Source organism: Xiphophorus couchianus, chromosome 20 (assembly GCF_001444195.1).
Source record: "Xiphophorus couchianus chromosome 20, X_couchianus-1.0, whole genome shotgun sequence".
In the NCBI taxonomy this organism is placed as follows: Eukaryota; Metazoa; Chordata; class Actinopteri; order Cyprinodontiformes; family Poeciliidae; genus Xiphophorus; species Xiphophorus couchianus.
Genome location: NC_040247.1, coordinates 19,937,813 through 19,951,460, shown reverse-complemented (window position 1 = coordinate 19,951,460; position 13,648 = coordinate 19,937,813). Strand labels below are relative to the sequence as shown.

The 13,648-nt window shown below is 35.4% G+C and overlaps 1 protein-coding gene and 1 long non-coding RNA gene across 6 annotated transcripts in view; one reads left to right on the top strand and one right to left on the bottom strand.

Moving 5' to 3' along the window:
- The window catches only part of LOC114135572 (uncharacterized), a 17,118-nt gene extending 3,496 nt beyond the window's left edge, over positions 1 to 13,622 (top strand). The window contains exon 2 of the long non-coding RNA XR_003593615.1: positions 13,488 to 13,622. This is a non-coding gene — a long non-coding RNA (uncharacterized LOC114135572). The remainder of the gene's footprint in view (positions 1 to 13,487) is intronic.
- arfgap1 (ADP-ribosylation factor GTPase activating protein 1) lies at positions 1,075 to 13,648 on the bottom strand. Of its 5 annotated transcripts, XM_028002954.1 has the most exons (14): positions 13,510 to 13,648; positions 8,329 to 8,395; positions 7,784 to 7,893; positions 7,467 to 7,638; positions 6,669 to 6,769; positions 6,493 to 6,579; positions 6,284 to 6,398; positions 6,135 to 6,191; positions 6,003 to 6,035; positions 5,771 to 5,800; positions 4,283 to 4,339; positions 3,580 to 3,639; positions 3,086 to 3,141; positions 1,075 to 2,632 (listed from the first exon to the last, which is right to left on the bottom strand). In XM_028002954.1, exons 2-14 carry the CDS (start codon positions 8,386 to 8,388, stop codon positions 2,293 to 2,295), a joined length of 1,278 nt encoding a protein of 425 aa, XP_027858755.1. In that variant the 5' UTR covers positions 8,389 to 8,395; positions 13,510 to 13,648; the 3' UTR covers positions 1,075 to 2,292. The 5 variants fall into 5 exon arrangements, with proteins under 5 accessions (XP_027858755.1, XP_027858756.1, XP_027858759.1 ...); XM_028002955.1 differs by lacking the exon at positions 5,771 to 5,800; XM_028002958.1 differs by lacking the exons at positions 3,580 to 3,639; positions 4,283 to 4,339 and having other exon boundaries at positions 3,086 to 3,135.

Sequence of the window (13,648 nt, the reverse complement as noted above, 5' to 3'; positions counted from 1 at the left end):
CATCCATCATTAACAGAAAGTTACAAAGGCTTCTTAAGGCTTTAACACATGACTGTACATAAACACGACTGCAGAGTTTCAGCAAGACGACTGTTACAGGTTTCTTTTTTTAAACAGCGCAGCATTGACACTGAAAACACATCAACACTGGAGACTCGAGTTTGCCGTCAGTCACGTTTTTAACCCCGGACACACAAAATAATAACAATAATCAGTTGAAATCAACCATCAAAACAAAACCGAGGGACTTGAAAATAAGAATTGTAAACTGTAAACAATGGACTTCTCGGAGGTAGGGAAGTGGGTTTGTATTGAAGTTTCTAAGAATATTTCTTCTATGATTATAACAGAACTTTATGCCTAACGAGACTGTATCCTAAGAGCTGTAACAACTCAGTGCCATTTTTTGACTGATTAATACTAACACTAACAATAATAATAATAATAATAATAATAATAATACAAAGACTAAGAGGCACAACATCCATTACAATGCTCATCATGATACAAATAAAAAATTTTATTGCACTAATAGAAAAACTAATCAAGTTCCAATGTGGTTTGGTTGGGCCATTCAGAAAATGAAAATCCCCACAGGAAATTAGTTGTCCAATTAAATTTGCTACAGACACCCCGTTTCACAATGACATCATGCTTTTTTGTTATACGGTTAACTTTTCGTAATGTACCCGCATCTATGATGATCACTGAGTGCAAATGACACCTAAACTCATCCAATTTGCAATTGAACTAATTCACAAGCATTACAGACCAATGATGATCCAAGCATACCGGCCATAGTGAATGTTAATAATAGTGATACTAATTTTAAATGTAACCATGAGATGAAATATACAAGTACCTCCTGAGGTGATGTCACAAATGCTCACAGATTTGCTGCTTGCAAACTATCCTCATGAAAATCTAGTCTACACTCATGCCCTGGATCCAGTTTCTGAAACAACCTTCATGCACACGTACAGTACTAGGAGTGCTTCCCTGCAACAAGACGTTTTCACTTAAAATGATTTAATACAGAGTACAATTTTTCCCCCAAAGGTCCATAATGTCTTCAAAACATAAAAGTAGAAAATGAGGACAAGATGATATGTCTGATTGATAATACAAGTTTGTTTAATTAAAGAACCCTGATCTGAGCGGTAAAGACAGAGTGATTTTGACACGTAGTGTTAATTTAAAACAAATATTAAAAAATGAAAAACTAAACATAACAAAACGCATAAAAGCCCCAAAATAGAATAGATCTTAATAGCTTTACAATGATGGACAGTTCATCTGATGATTAAATCAGATCTTCAGTTGTACTTGTATTGCAATTTCTATGAAAATGAGAGAATACCAATAATTTATTTGGTGTCTAATGGTGGTTTTATGACTCGTAAGTGTCCAGGCTCACTCTATGCTAAACAGGAGGATGCTCAAGAACAGTAAAATTAACTAAGAAACAATTTCCTCTTATTATTGAGAAGGAATTAATTCAAATTGTACAGAAACATTTAGATGTTTTAGATTTTTTTTCTGTGTCTTAGCAACACCAGCCAATTTTCACAGGATCCTTTTGTCTCATTTTCTTGTCCTAATCACACAACAAAGGGATTCTGCAGCTCTCAAATTTTTTTAAGCAGTTTTGGGGTCTCGATGACTCAAAATGACAAATAATAGATCCACATATTACATGTTACATATCACGATTTTAAGTTCCGATAGGTTAATCACCTGTAGACAAGCTCTTAAACTGTTTCATTGTAATTGATTTTAAATCTGTAACTGCAGGGCTAAATGGGCATCAGGTGCTCAAAAATAATAATTAGACTAAACAGAAAAAATATTGTCATATTTACAGTGACTCATTTACAATACCAGATTTTTTTTTCCCATGCGATAATTTCAGTGTTGAAAAACAACAGTATTGCCAAACCACTTATTGTTGGCACACCGCTTTATTTTACTTTACAACCAAAACATTTTATCAATCCATACAGGAAGTCATGATTTTATCTACACTGAATAAAGGTGATTCTTTGAGATGGGGGCAGTTCCTAATAAAATATAGCTCTGGCAGTAAACAGTTCCTTTAGGTGTTCATTTGATAAGCTCAAATCATCTCTGGGGTTCATTGATTAAATTCATCCTGAATGCATGAACAGGAGTTAAGCTAATGCAACTCTCTTCCAGAAAGTGCAAATGAGATGAATAACAGGAGAGAAACTGGCAGAAGGTGGAAAGGGGGAAAAAAAAAAAAACTTTAGGTGATGTAAGTTTATGAGGCAATCACCAGCCTGCATTATCCCAGGCTTCATCAGCAGGCTTCGAGGGACTCTTCTTTGTCTTACCATCCGCATTCTCCCAGTTGTTGTCCCAGGCCTCCCAGCTCTCCTCTGTGCTGTGTTTGTTGTTGGAGGCTCCTTCAGAGCCCCAATTGTCCCAGCTGTCAGAGCTCTTCTTGGCAGAATTATCTGCCATGGTCCAGCTGTCACTGCTGGGAGATTTCTTCTCCTTTAAGGAGCTGTTGCTGCCAAAGGTTTCCCAGAAATCCCTCGACACAGGTTGGCTGGAGCTGCCTTGATACCCCTCAGTAGCATCCATGTTCTGGTAGCTCTCTCCACCAGAGCTGAACACAGGAGAAAATGAACAATATTAACTGCAAAACCACACTATATTATTGGAATAAAGTACTTTAGGTGAGGGTTTTAAGGAACTTTTACAATATCAAATTTTGAACAGCAAATTTCTTCAATAGTGACCTTTTGAGGATTATTCTCCTTGTGAAGGTTACCAATGACAACTGGAATAGTTAGTAGTTGTCATGACTATACCATCATAACATTTCTATATTAAGTTTCCTTTTTTGGTCTTATTTGATGTTCTAATTTCTGGTCAGCTAATCTGTGAGCCATAATAATCGAAATGAACAGAAACATTTCAAATATATCCCTCTAATTATTTAATGTCATACACAAATTTTAATTTTAACACAGAATTACTCAAATAAATGCACTTTCACTACATTTTAATGTATTAAAATGCACCTTTAAAAGAAGGCAAAGATATGACAGTTAATTACCCATCTTGCGGTTTTCCAGTAAACAGGTTTGTCAATTTTGCTCCAGCTCCCTGAACCTAAACAAATGTAAGACCAAGTTTAAAACCTGACTACAATTGTTAAATACATAGTGAACAATGTAAAATAGAATTTAAAGGTGATACATCATGATTTACACAACACATTAAAGTTATTAAATCAACTTAAACATTGCCGTTATGGTTTAACTGTTCAAAAGATAAAAAATTGTTTTATTAACATTACAGGATATATTTTGGTCTACAGTGTACTCACCGCCAGAATATTCATGGCAGCAAGAAAAACAAAACATCACATTTAATTAGCATTGTTCAGGCTTTTATCGACAGTGCAAAACCAGCCTCCTCAGGCTGTCCAGACTGTTCTCGTGCAAGTTTTTGCTCTAAAATCTCTTTTTGACGGGGGCAGCCCTCCGTCAGTCAGTCAGTCGGCTGATTTTGCACCAGTACATAGAGGCAGCGGTCTGCCCATCATACCTTGTTTGCCAGCCCAGTGATGCCGACTGTCATTTCATCTATCAATTTGCCATCTTTGACCTGGATGAGCCAAATTATTATTAGAAACTTCGAAAAACAGAAGCACTCATTTACTGCGCACACTGTTGTAGCAGCAGTTAACATTTGGATGAGAAAAGTGATTGATTTAGTTGATAGCACCACCAATTAAGAAGGCAAAAGCAAGAAAGTAATAACAGTTTTAAATAAAGCAAACACACAATAACTACAGACAGCTAGAATTAGTAATGCCAACTCTACATTAGAAGACAAAATGATTTTGTCAAAAGTGTCAGTCAATAGGTTTCAGATTAAGCATACCTCTATTATTGTTCATATCCTTCTGTACTTGGACAATTAAAGGCAATTAGTTAATTGGACTAGAGAAATATAACTTTTAATCTAAGAAGCTTAAAATAAGACAGTCCTAAAATTTTACTCAAACAATTCAAAGCACTCAAAATGTGACGGCATAGACAGTTTGCAGACATCCACAGATATTGACAGAAGATGCATTTTTATACTAAAGTCCACAGATTTTGTCGTTTAGTGTAAGCTGGCATTGAGCAGAAAAACTGGCAGAGGCGAGCAGTGGAGGAAAGAGCACATTCACATCTGAAGTTGTTTTTGTCTAAAAAGCACTGCAGCCCACCACCAAAGCAGCGACTCCAAACATCAGTGTTACCTTCTCGTGGGTAGGTTTGATAACATTCTCATTTATTGTCTGTCCTAACTCTGTGGCCTAGTTGGAAGTCAAGAGAGGAGAGTTCACTTGAATAAAAACATAATTAAAGATCCACATTAGCGCAACACACTGAGCTGCTTGTCCTTCAGTTGCATGTAAACACCGAGCATTCACAATGACACTGAAAAAGCTCTAGAGGGAGTAATGGCGCAAAGGAAAAAAAAAAAGAAAAAAGCTTACATCAGCTTGCTTTTTAGAGGCAGCACTGCTTACTGCATACTGATTCATCTCTGTCCTCATCAAACACAGGCTGTCATTTATGGTAGACATGTAATCAAATATATTCTGAGAAGTAAAACGTTTTATAGAACATATTTTTAAAGCTAAGATTCCACTCACTTTCTAAGCTCCTTTACATTATACACTTTTCTATGATTTGTCTTTTTTTTATTTATCTTAGAATCTTTAGCAAATTTTTATTATATAGGAGGCTTTGGTTCCCAGTGGCTCTGACATGATAATGCTAGAAGATCTCCCCCACCCCCATCATGTTGTTCAGGGCTTTCAGTGGCTAAAAGTGCCACAATTCAACAAATAAAATCACTCTAAAGAAACTAAAATCAGAAAAAGTGTAAGTAAACATTTTAATTTATTTAATGCGTAGTTGATCAACTGTAAAGACTGCCTAATCAACTTTGTATACGTTTGGATGTGTATCCGATATACACATCCAAAAGATGTATAATTATTTCAGTTATTAGTTAACAGTCGAGTTGCAGCATATCAATTTATTTCAGTTTGTCAGCCTTTCCCATCGACATCAGTAAGTGAGATAGACAAGGCTGAGATGGTGCATAGAAGCTACAGAGAATAAATATCCATAATATTTATTGTTGAGGAAATGTGACAATAGATAGACAATAGAAATAGAAATTAACCCCATAAATACTTATTTAGCAAAGTATTTATTTGATTCTGACACTTTGGGCCCATAACACTGGACAAGAATTTATTATTATTACTCTATATGTTCAGTGCACCCAGCACTACACCGAATGCATTGCAGAGTAACATGATAATCCTGGGGGCTATAAAGAAATGTTTTCACATGCCATAGCACATCTTTATGTAATCTCTTGTAATGGTTGTAAAAGACAAAAAGAAGACATGCATAAATGGATAACCCATTATGTATGGAAGTGAGTGAACAGTAGCTCATATCCATAATAAGGGTGGGAATTATTTGCAATCCTTTTTTAATATTACCGTTTATGTCCCAATATACCTCCTGCATCAGGACATAAACTCAAGGCACCAACACAAGCAACTCTTAGTGTTAACAAGCAGAAGCACATTAACATGTAATACAGCAACATTTTGCACAATGGCTCTCTATTTAAAATTTGCTTTAAAAATAAATAAAAAAAAATATGGCAGCCTCAAATAAATGATGTGCAAAAATGAGCATGCAGCTATAAACTGCTTTACCGGTTCAGGGGGTGCTTTATAGCCCCTCAACTACGTCCAAAGAGGGCAGGGAGATATTAGTAATAACACTGTTATCACAGCCTAAGATGTACCACATACATTGCATAATAAATAGCCAGTAAATAAGTATGCCATCAATCTCCTCAAGCTGGAAGGAATGTTTCAATAAAATCGACTGAAAAGCACAAAGAAATCTTTGGCTTTACCAGGCTACTGGAGATGCTACTCTTACCTTTAAAGTTGCTTGGTTCGCCAGTTTTGTTGTCTGTATAAGTGCATAAAAAGAAACAAGATAATGAGTTTCACAAGTCTTCAAGGGGAGTTACGTTTAAACTCCAGCTTTATATGTAACATTTTAAATTACATTATCTTTGGCAATTGAAGCAAATTTGGTGGCACCAACAGTAAAACTGCTCCAGCCCTGCAAAACACAAAAAATAATATTAAACAACAACGAAAGCATAATAAGTAGTCTTCAGCGAAACAAAAGAAGTTAAATATACAGACACTTACTGAATAAATTGACGACATTGCATTGTTCAAGAAGTCCTCATCCTTCTTCTCTGGGGTTACAGTGTTGCCAAAACCAACATATCGATTCTCTTGGTTCCCACTGTAGCCTCCCCCACTGAGGATCAATAAAAGCACGTTACATGAAATTACCAACACATAACTTGCTGTGCACAACAAACCAGGATGAAATGAGACAGGAAAAATCTTACCTTTGATAAGAGTTGACATCGTCACTCAACCAATCCTCAAAAGCTTTGTCACCAGAACTGGCTGGATTCTGTCCAGATCCTCCAGATCTGGATGTAAATAGCATAAATGAACAAATTTAATGGCTGCTCTGTTTCAATAACAACCAGAATTAATGTGTTCAAATTGTCCAAGGTACCGGTGAGACGATGAAAGGCCCGACTTAGGTTGAGGAGGAGTCCAGTTTCTGGCAGGGGACGTATCAATGGACCACTCTTTCCCCTCAGCTAATGTTGCTACCTAGAAAAGTAAATCAAGACTGAATTCTTTAGACCACAAGACAAAAGTGTACTCATTTCATTAATTTATTATGTCTTGCAAAAATGTTATTACATCAAACTTTATTGTAGTTTAGTGGAATTTTACGTGATAAATCTAAAAGTGACAGATGTGAAATGGTCGAAAACCCATGCATATTTTAAATTTAAAAAATAAACATACAATTTTTACTGTGCATTGTACTGAATTTAGCTCCATTGAGTCAACATGACAGAATCATGTTTTGCTGCAATTACAGCGGCAAGTATTTTGGAATTGTCTCAACCAGTTTCGTACATAGAGACTTATGTTTTTTGCCCATCCTTCTTAGCAAAAAAGCTCAAATTGAATACTTTAAAATTCTCCATAACTCAGGCGGTTGTCCAAAAGGTATTTGTACTTTATTTTATTCACAGGAATCCGATTAAAAGGGGTCTAAATTAAAATTCACAACAGAAATCAGATATTCTTTGGATTATCATCTACAATTCAGTCACACGTCGCATTTTGTGGTAGTAATTTCATAAAGTGTAAAAAAGTTAAAGGAGTGGGAATGTTTTTGCAAGACAGTTTACAAAGCTATTTCATTTCCAACAAATAAATATTTAGTAACATGCTGTGTCCTTTCCAGACCAAACGGAAAGTTTTAGTTATAAAACGTTGGTTTTGTGCCGCTCACCTTGTCTCTGAAGAGCGCAGCAGCTTTGCTGTTGTACTTATCCTGTAAGGTCCAGTTTGGGTCATAATCATCTTGGAGTTCTAGAAACAGGTGGAACTTTCCATTTCCACCAGCTTTCATTTTCTCCAGTTCAATATCTTTCCACTTGTCCATGGTGACCGAGCGCACAAAACTGAAGAGAGAGGACGACTGAAAGGCTATAACAATATGCTTTGAAACACCAGGAAAATCACTAACGATCTGACATGAACCAGACAGATTTTAAAATATTATATTTCTCGATTTAACAAAAGCACGATGTTCTCCACCCCTCTTACCTCAGGTGCACTCCCAGGCCTCTGTGCTTCCCAGAGCACTCAAGGCAGATCCAAATGCCATATGTGACACTAACCCACTGAGGGTTGAAAGCCCCACACTCAAAACAAAGCTGCAAAGAAAACATTAGAAAAAGTGAGTTACAATTTTAAAAAATGGTACATGGTGGTGCATCAGCTTTTTTTCCCAATCTAAATTTTCACAAAATAAAAATACTGACAGTCTACTCTTAGTATTTCAGAATACAAATTAGGTGCAATCAAAGTATCTTGTTTGGTTGATTTTGTTTGTTTTTTTAACAAAAGTTACAAGGCGGAAAAATGTCTGCCAGAGATGACGGCCAACCAAATGTCCACTGGCAGAACAATGACCGTCAAAAATGACTTCTGGCTTACTTAGGCACTGATGAAAGGACCATCAAATGGCTTCTCTATAACACAAAGACAAGCTTCTTTGTAAAGTGATTCTGTTTCCAGTACGGTAAAATTTTATTTCTTTTCTTGGATGAAATCAAATCACACAAATACACCAATGTGTGAGGACTTACATTATTCTCATCTTGGGTCCTCACTTCCTTCAGAACTCTCCTGGTCCTTGGACTCGCCATGATGACACTGAAACAAAGTTTGACCAGATCTTTACTACTAAGTAATATCCAGTTTGAACTACTGCCTCAGTTCTTTAGTTATTGTCATTACCATTGACAATGCATATTGAAATTGCACATAAGCAATGTGATGGTACAGGTGTATATTTAAAAATTAGAATATAATTGAAAGGTAATTTATATCAGCAGTTCAATAAAAAAGAAACTGCACAGATTCAAAAACATTCAGTCATATTTCAACTATTTATTTCTAATCCCATTCAATGATTATGGTTATAGCTCAGAGAAAAGCCAATCTTCAGTGTCACAGAACATTAAAATGTTACAAAAGTGGTTTTTGATCCTCAAAACCCACAGTCCTTCATGTTTTAGATGTTTCCCTGCTCTGGCAGACCTGAATCAAACAAAAGCATTGCCTCCTCAGCATGCCATTATGTGCTACAGTAGAAACATGAAGGACAGTGGGTCCTGAGAACAAGGACTGAAAACCATTGGCCTACGCAATCACAAGAAAGACAATTGAATTGACAGGTGTCCAGAAGACACATCAATTCTCTCCAGAAGATCAGTAATCCCAAATATTATAAGCTGGTTATTCACAAAACAATGTTATTCATGCAAAGTTGAGTGGAGGGAAAAATTGTGACGGAAAAAAGGTTCACAAGCAGCAGAAATAACTTCAGCCAGGAGTCAGTGAGGATTTGTGGCGTCATATTATTATTATCTGCCAAGTTGGTCCGCTGTGTTTTCTGCAGTCCACAATCAATACAGCCATCTATTTTAGAGCACTTCATCATTCCCTCTGCTGGCAAGCTTTATGGAGATGCTGATTTTATTATCCAGGATAATGTGGTACCAATACTTGCTTTAACGATGATGGTGTCACTGTGCTTGATTAGCCAGCAAACTGGCCTGGGCCTAAAACTCAAAGAATATTTCTCATCCTGCCAAGAGTCAGAAGAGTATATATCCAAAGTTAACAATGGCGACCAGCTAAATGCTAATGCTATTAAAACATCCAGAGCTTTGTTAACAGCAGCCGATCTCTGTACAATGAATGAACTCCTTTTGTGTTAGACCAACATTTCAGATTTGTTTCGTTAAATTGCTTAAGCTCTACCCTAATTTCCTTAGAAGCTGAATGTAGGTTTTTGAAAATAACATAGTCAAAATTAATATATTATATATTGGGATGCACTTAAGCCTATCACGATAACTAATTTATCAAATAATTGCTGGATAAATTAAAATGAGTTTGATTAATTTCCATTGTGATGATTAATATTTTTTGAAGGGCAACAAGGTCTTGTTTACAGAGACATCATAATAGATTTTATTTATAGTTTCAGCTGTTTGTGATTGTTACTTCGGGTTTATTTCTTGTTTTTGATTGCTGTGTTTACTGGTCTTTTAGAGGGTGAGCTGGCATTATCAATATATTAGTTTAAAATGGTCTTGAAAACAACAATGTTATAATTTATTAGAATAACTACTAGGATATTTTATCATCCATCAATGTTACATTCATCAGAAGACAAGTTGCAGCTACTGATCATTTGGCAAATTTAAAATTTCAAGATTTTTAGTAACTTTTAGTGGGGAAAAAGGAAAGTATCATTAAATAATGTAAGAAAAAATAATCAATTCAAATCAATCATAATGAATATTTGTCATAAATATTCATTATCACAAATGAATATTTATTAGCCCTTAAATGAAGTTTAAATTTAAAATGGAAAAGTCAAGGTGCTTTTATCACACAGACTGCAGAGGGTGCCAAGCTTTCTATGGGGATTGGCTGCAGAACATTAGAGCTAAATTGACATAAATTACATCACATTTTAGTTCTGATCCAAAAGACATCCAGGAAATAAATAGTTTTCTAGCTGCAGATTTGGACACAAGATGCATCTTCCTAACCTGGCATTTCTTTTAAAGTTTTTTGTACTTCATTTTACACAGCCCATCTATGGCGAAGATATAAAAAAAGTAGCCTGCACAAACTTTATGTGGCATACAATGATGGCCTGAGGCTCCTACTCAAAGTGCCTAGATGGAGCAGTGCCAGCCACATGTTTGCACATAACGCTGTTCCCACATGTGCAGCTGCGCTCAGGAATCTCATGTATAAATGTATGTGTAGATTACCCGTGTCATACAATAATATAATAGCAATTTTAGTAAACCCTGTTTTTAGTACAGCGAGATTTTTCTCAAGATTGTGGAAACATTGGCGTCATCATTTATTTGTGGCTCAGTGACTGTCATGTTTCTTTTTGTTTGTTTTTTTTTTCTTTTCTTTTTGTTTTACTATGGACCTCTTTTGTGTCTGAAATAAAGATTGATTGATTGATTGATTGATTTATTAATGAGAACGAGTCAGAAACTAGGAGCGGATGTAGGGGAATATAGGTTCCTAATATCCTCAGGGCACGAAAGCAGTTTGGAGAGTTTAGGCTCTTCCAGGACCTGCAGCGGTACAGACTGCCTCTGGATCTATTTCAGGAAGAGGAGGAAGCAAGTTGACAGCTCGCTGGCATGTCCAGGAAGAGTCACAGCGAGGCTCAGAAAAAACGAGAACCACCCTCAGGTAGCAGATCACGCCAACAGAACATTGTTTCTGTGAATTGACCATTATCAATGTACTGTACATAAGAAAATGTTACATTTCCACACATTATAGACTCTATTGTTTCTCTCTGGTACATAAAAAAAAAACAGCATGTCGTTGCACGTCTGGTTGCTTTATAAGTTCATGAACTTTCTGCTTTTCTGACTCTTCGTGATAAAATGAGGATATTTCATTCTGCAATTACTGATGCAATCTTTCAAGCAGTCCTCTAATGATTTAAGCAGTTGCTCACATGTGGATGCACAGAAATAAATGAGGACAAATGGGTGAGTCTTATTAAATGATTGGTCTTGGAAATTACACAATATTTTAAATATTTAATGCTCCTTCAGATTGTTCAGGAGCAACTATGAGAAAAGATCTATAATATTGCTCCTGTTATAGTTGTTGTATCAAAGATCGGCCTCATGGGTGATCGGTATCGGTCGCAAAAAACCTGATTGGAGCGTCCCTAGAGAAATCTATAAACAATGTTACACAAAGCGGCTGTTTCTTCAATCTTTATATGAGCATGTTTAGTCTTCTGTCATTTACACAATAAAAATCTTTTTCTGAAAAAACACTGGAGTTTGCAGAATTTCCTAATTACTCTAAATAGGGTTGTATTTGAAGCAGAAATAAATTGACAGACAATTTTGCAGACATGTATCAAGTTATCAGCAATATTTATTACTACAGGGTATTTCATTCTGTATTTTTTTTTTATTTATTCTGTATTCCCACATGTCTTGATCATTTTCAGTCAAAAAAAAAGTGCAAACCAACTCCACTTGCCAAAAAAAGTTAAAGGGGAAAGAAATATTTGAATGGACCCAAATGCCACAAACACATTGTGATGATGGCTCAATCTTTGCTTTTCAGGATGAAAACCACAATGTCAGTCTGGTCCTTCAAGGTGACAGGATGAGAGTAAAAGAATAAGTCGTTTCATGTTCTTTGTGAAAAGGTTTTTTGCAAGTACAACTACAAATTGCAACTAATGCAATTTTCAAATTTGTTTGTTACACAATCAACAAATCATTGTTTACATACTACAAACAGCTGAAAACAATGAACATGCTACAACATTATGCCTAAAGTGCTGTACACAAAATCAGTGACTATCAAAAGCATGAATATGGTGGAAAAACAAAAACATAGTGAAATATTGAGTTTTCATGCACTTATGTTAATTCTAATCTAGTTCTAATTCTTAAAAGATGATACACATTTTGTTGCATCCTCATCGTTTGTGTAAGTAGGGTGATAAACAGTCTGCTGATGTTATTGGTTTAGAAAAGTGTGTTTCTTTAAAGTAGTTTTGTTTTAATAAACGACAAGAATAATGAAAACTATATGATAAAAACTAGTTCACACGATAACAAATAAAAACCAGAAAATTTGGAAAAGTATTGTTAACATTTGTTATTTCTTGGGGTTTTTTTGTTAGCATATTTTATATAATATTTCCAGGTACATTTTACTCTTTTCATTGGATTTTTGTTCTGGTTTTTCCTCTAACTGCATTAATTAAATATGCATGTTCTTATTGGAATTATTTAAAAGGGTTAATTTTACCTAAATTAGTTTAAAACTAAATAGGACAAACATATGTTTGAGTCAGTAATTATATTAAAATTGCACCAAAAAAAGATGCCATTTATTTTGTGTAATTGTTATAACGTCCGCATTTCAGAAATTATTTTAACCTGTTTTTATTTGTCTTTAAGTATTAATTGTTAACTAACTATGTGTTTTTAGTTTACATAAAGAGAAACTAACAATTCATGATGAGCTTCAATCGTTTATCACAGCCCCCGTCTTTAAAACTACATTTGAAGAAAGTTGATGATTTTAAAAGAAAATCAAAAATAAATCGTTTCAGTCTGGCTGTCTTATTTTAATCTAAATATTTTTCTTTATTTACTTTCTGTTTTTAAATCTAGACCTCAAAAATGAAAACCAGAAACTGGTATCAACCAAAAATAGCTTCATTTGTGCATCTCTATAAAAAAAAAAGTATGAAGAAAGAAACACCAAAACAAACAGCTTTCAGTTTCTGATTTAATCATCATCCAAAACATAAATTAATCAGTGTGTCAGTGTAAAGACATCAATAATGTGGCTTTTCATTTTAACACAGTTGTTTGAGGGTTTTATCAAAAGCACTTCTGTAACATCCGGTGTTTACAGACAAGTCAGTTTTGTGGCGAGAAAATGTTAAACATTTCAGTAATGTTTGCAACATGACGTGAAAATCACTGTCTTTTTGTTTCTTTTTTGGCTGGTGCTCTGGTGTAGTCGTGTCAAGGCTTTTTTTTTTTTTTTTTTAGTGAAACAAAGCTACATCACTTTAACTCATCTCTTTTGTTTTCGGGTTAAAGTTACGTACTCATTTCTGGCGTCACGTAACATTTAAAATCCTGATTCCCAAACGCACGAAGACCCAATAATATTTTTACTGACTGGAGGGGTTTTTGTGTGCTAGCATTGAGCTAACCGGCCCTTACCTGACTGGGACCGATGAACAACAACCAGGACGCTGCTTTCAGAGTGTGGACGTTCCGCGGCTGGACTCTACCGTGGGGTTTTCTTCCGTGGCAGATTCACAGGCTGTCACGGGCTGCGTGAGGCTCACAGAGGAGACTA

Excerpts from the sequence above, each read along its gene's own strand:
- arfgap1 (XM_028002954.1), bottom strand. The coding sequence starts at position 8,388 with ATGGCGAGTCCAAGGACCAGGAGAGTTCTGAAGGAAGTGAGGACCCAA. Across the intron at positions 6,770-7,466 it reads CTGCGCTCTTCAGAGACAAG|GTAGCAACATTAGCTGAGGG; the intron begins GTGAGCGGCACA and ends TTACTTTTCTAG. Across the intron at positions 6,036-6,134 it reads CTTCAATTGCCAAAGATAAT|ACAACAAAACTGGCGAACCA; the intron begins GTAATTTAAAAT and ends GCACTTATACAG.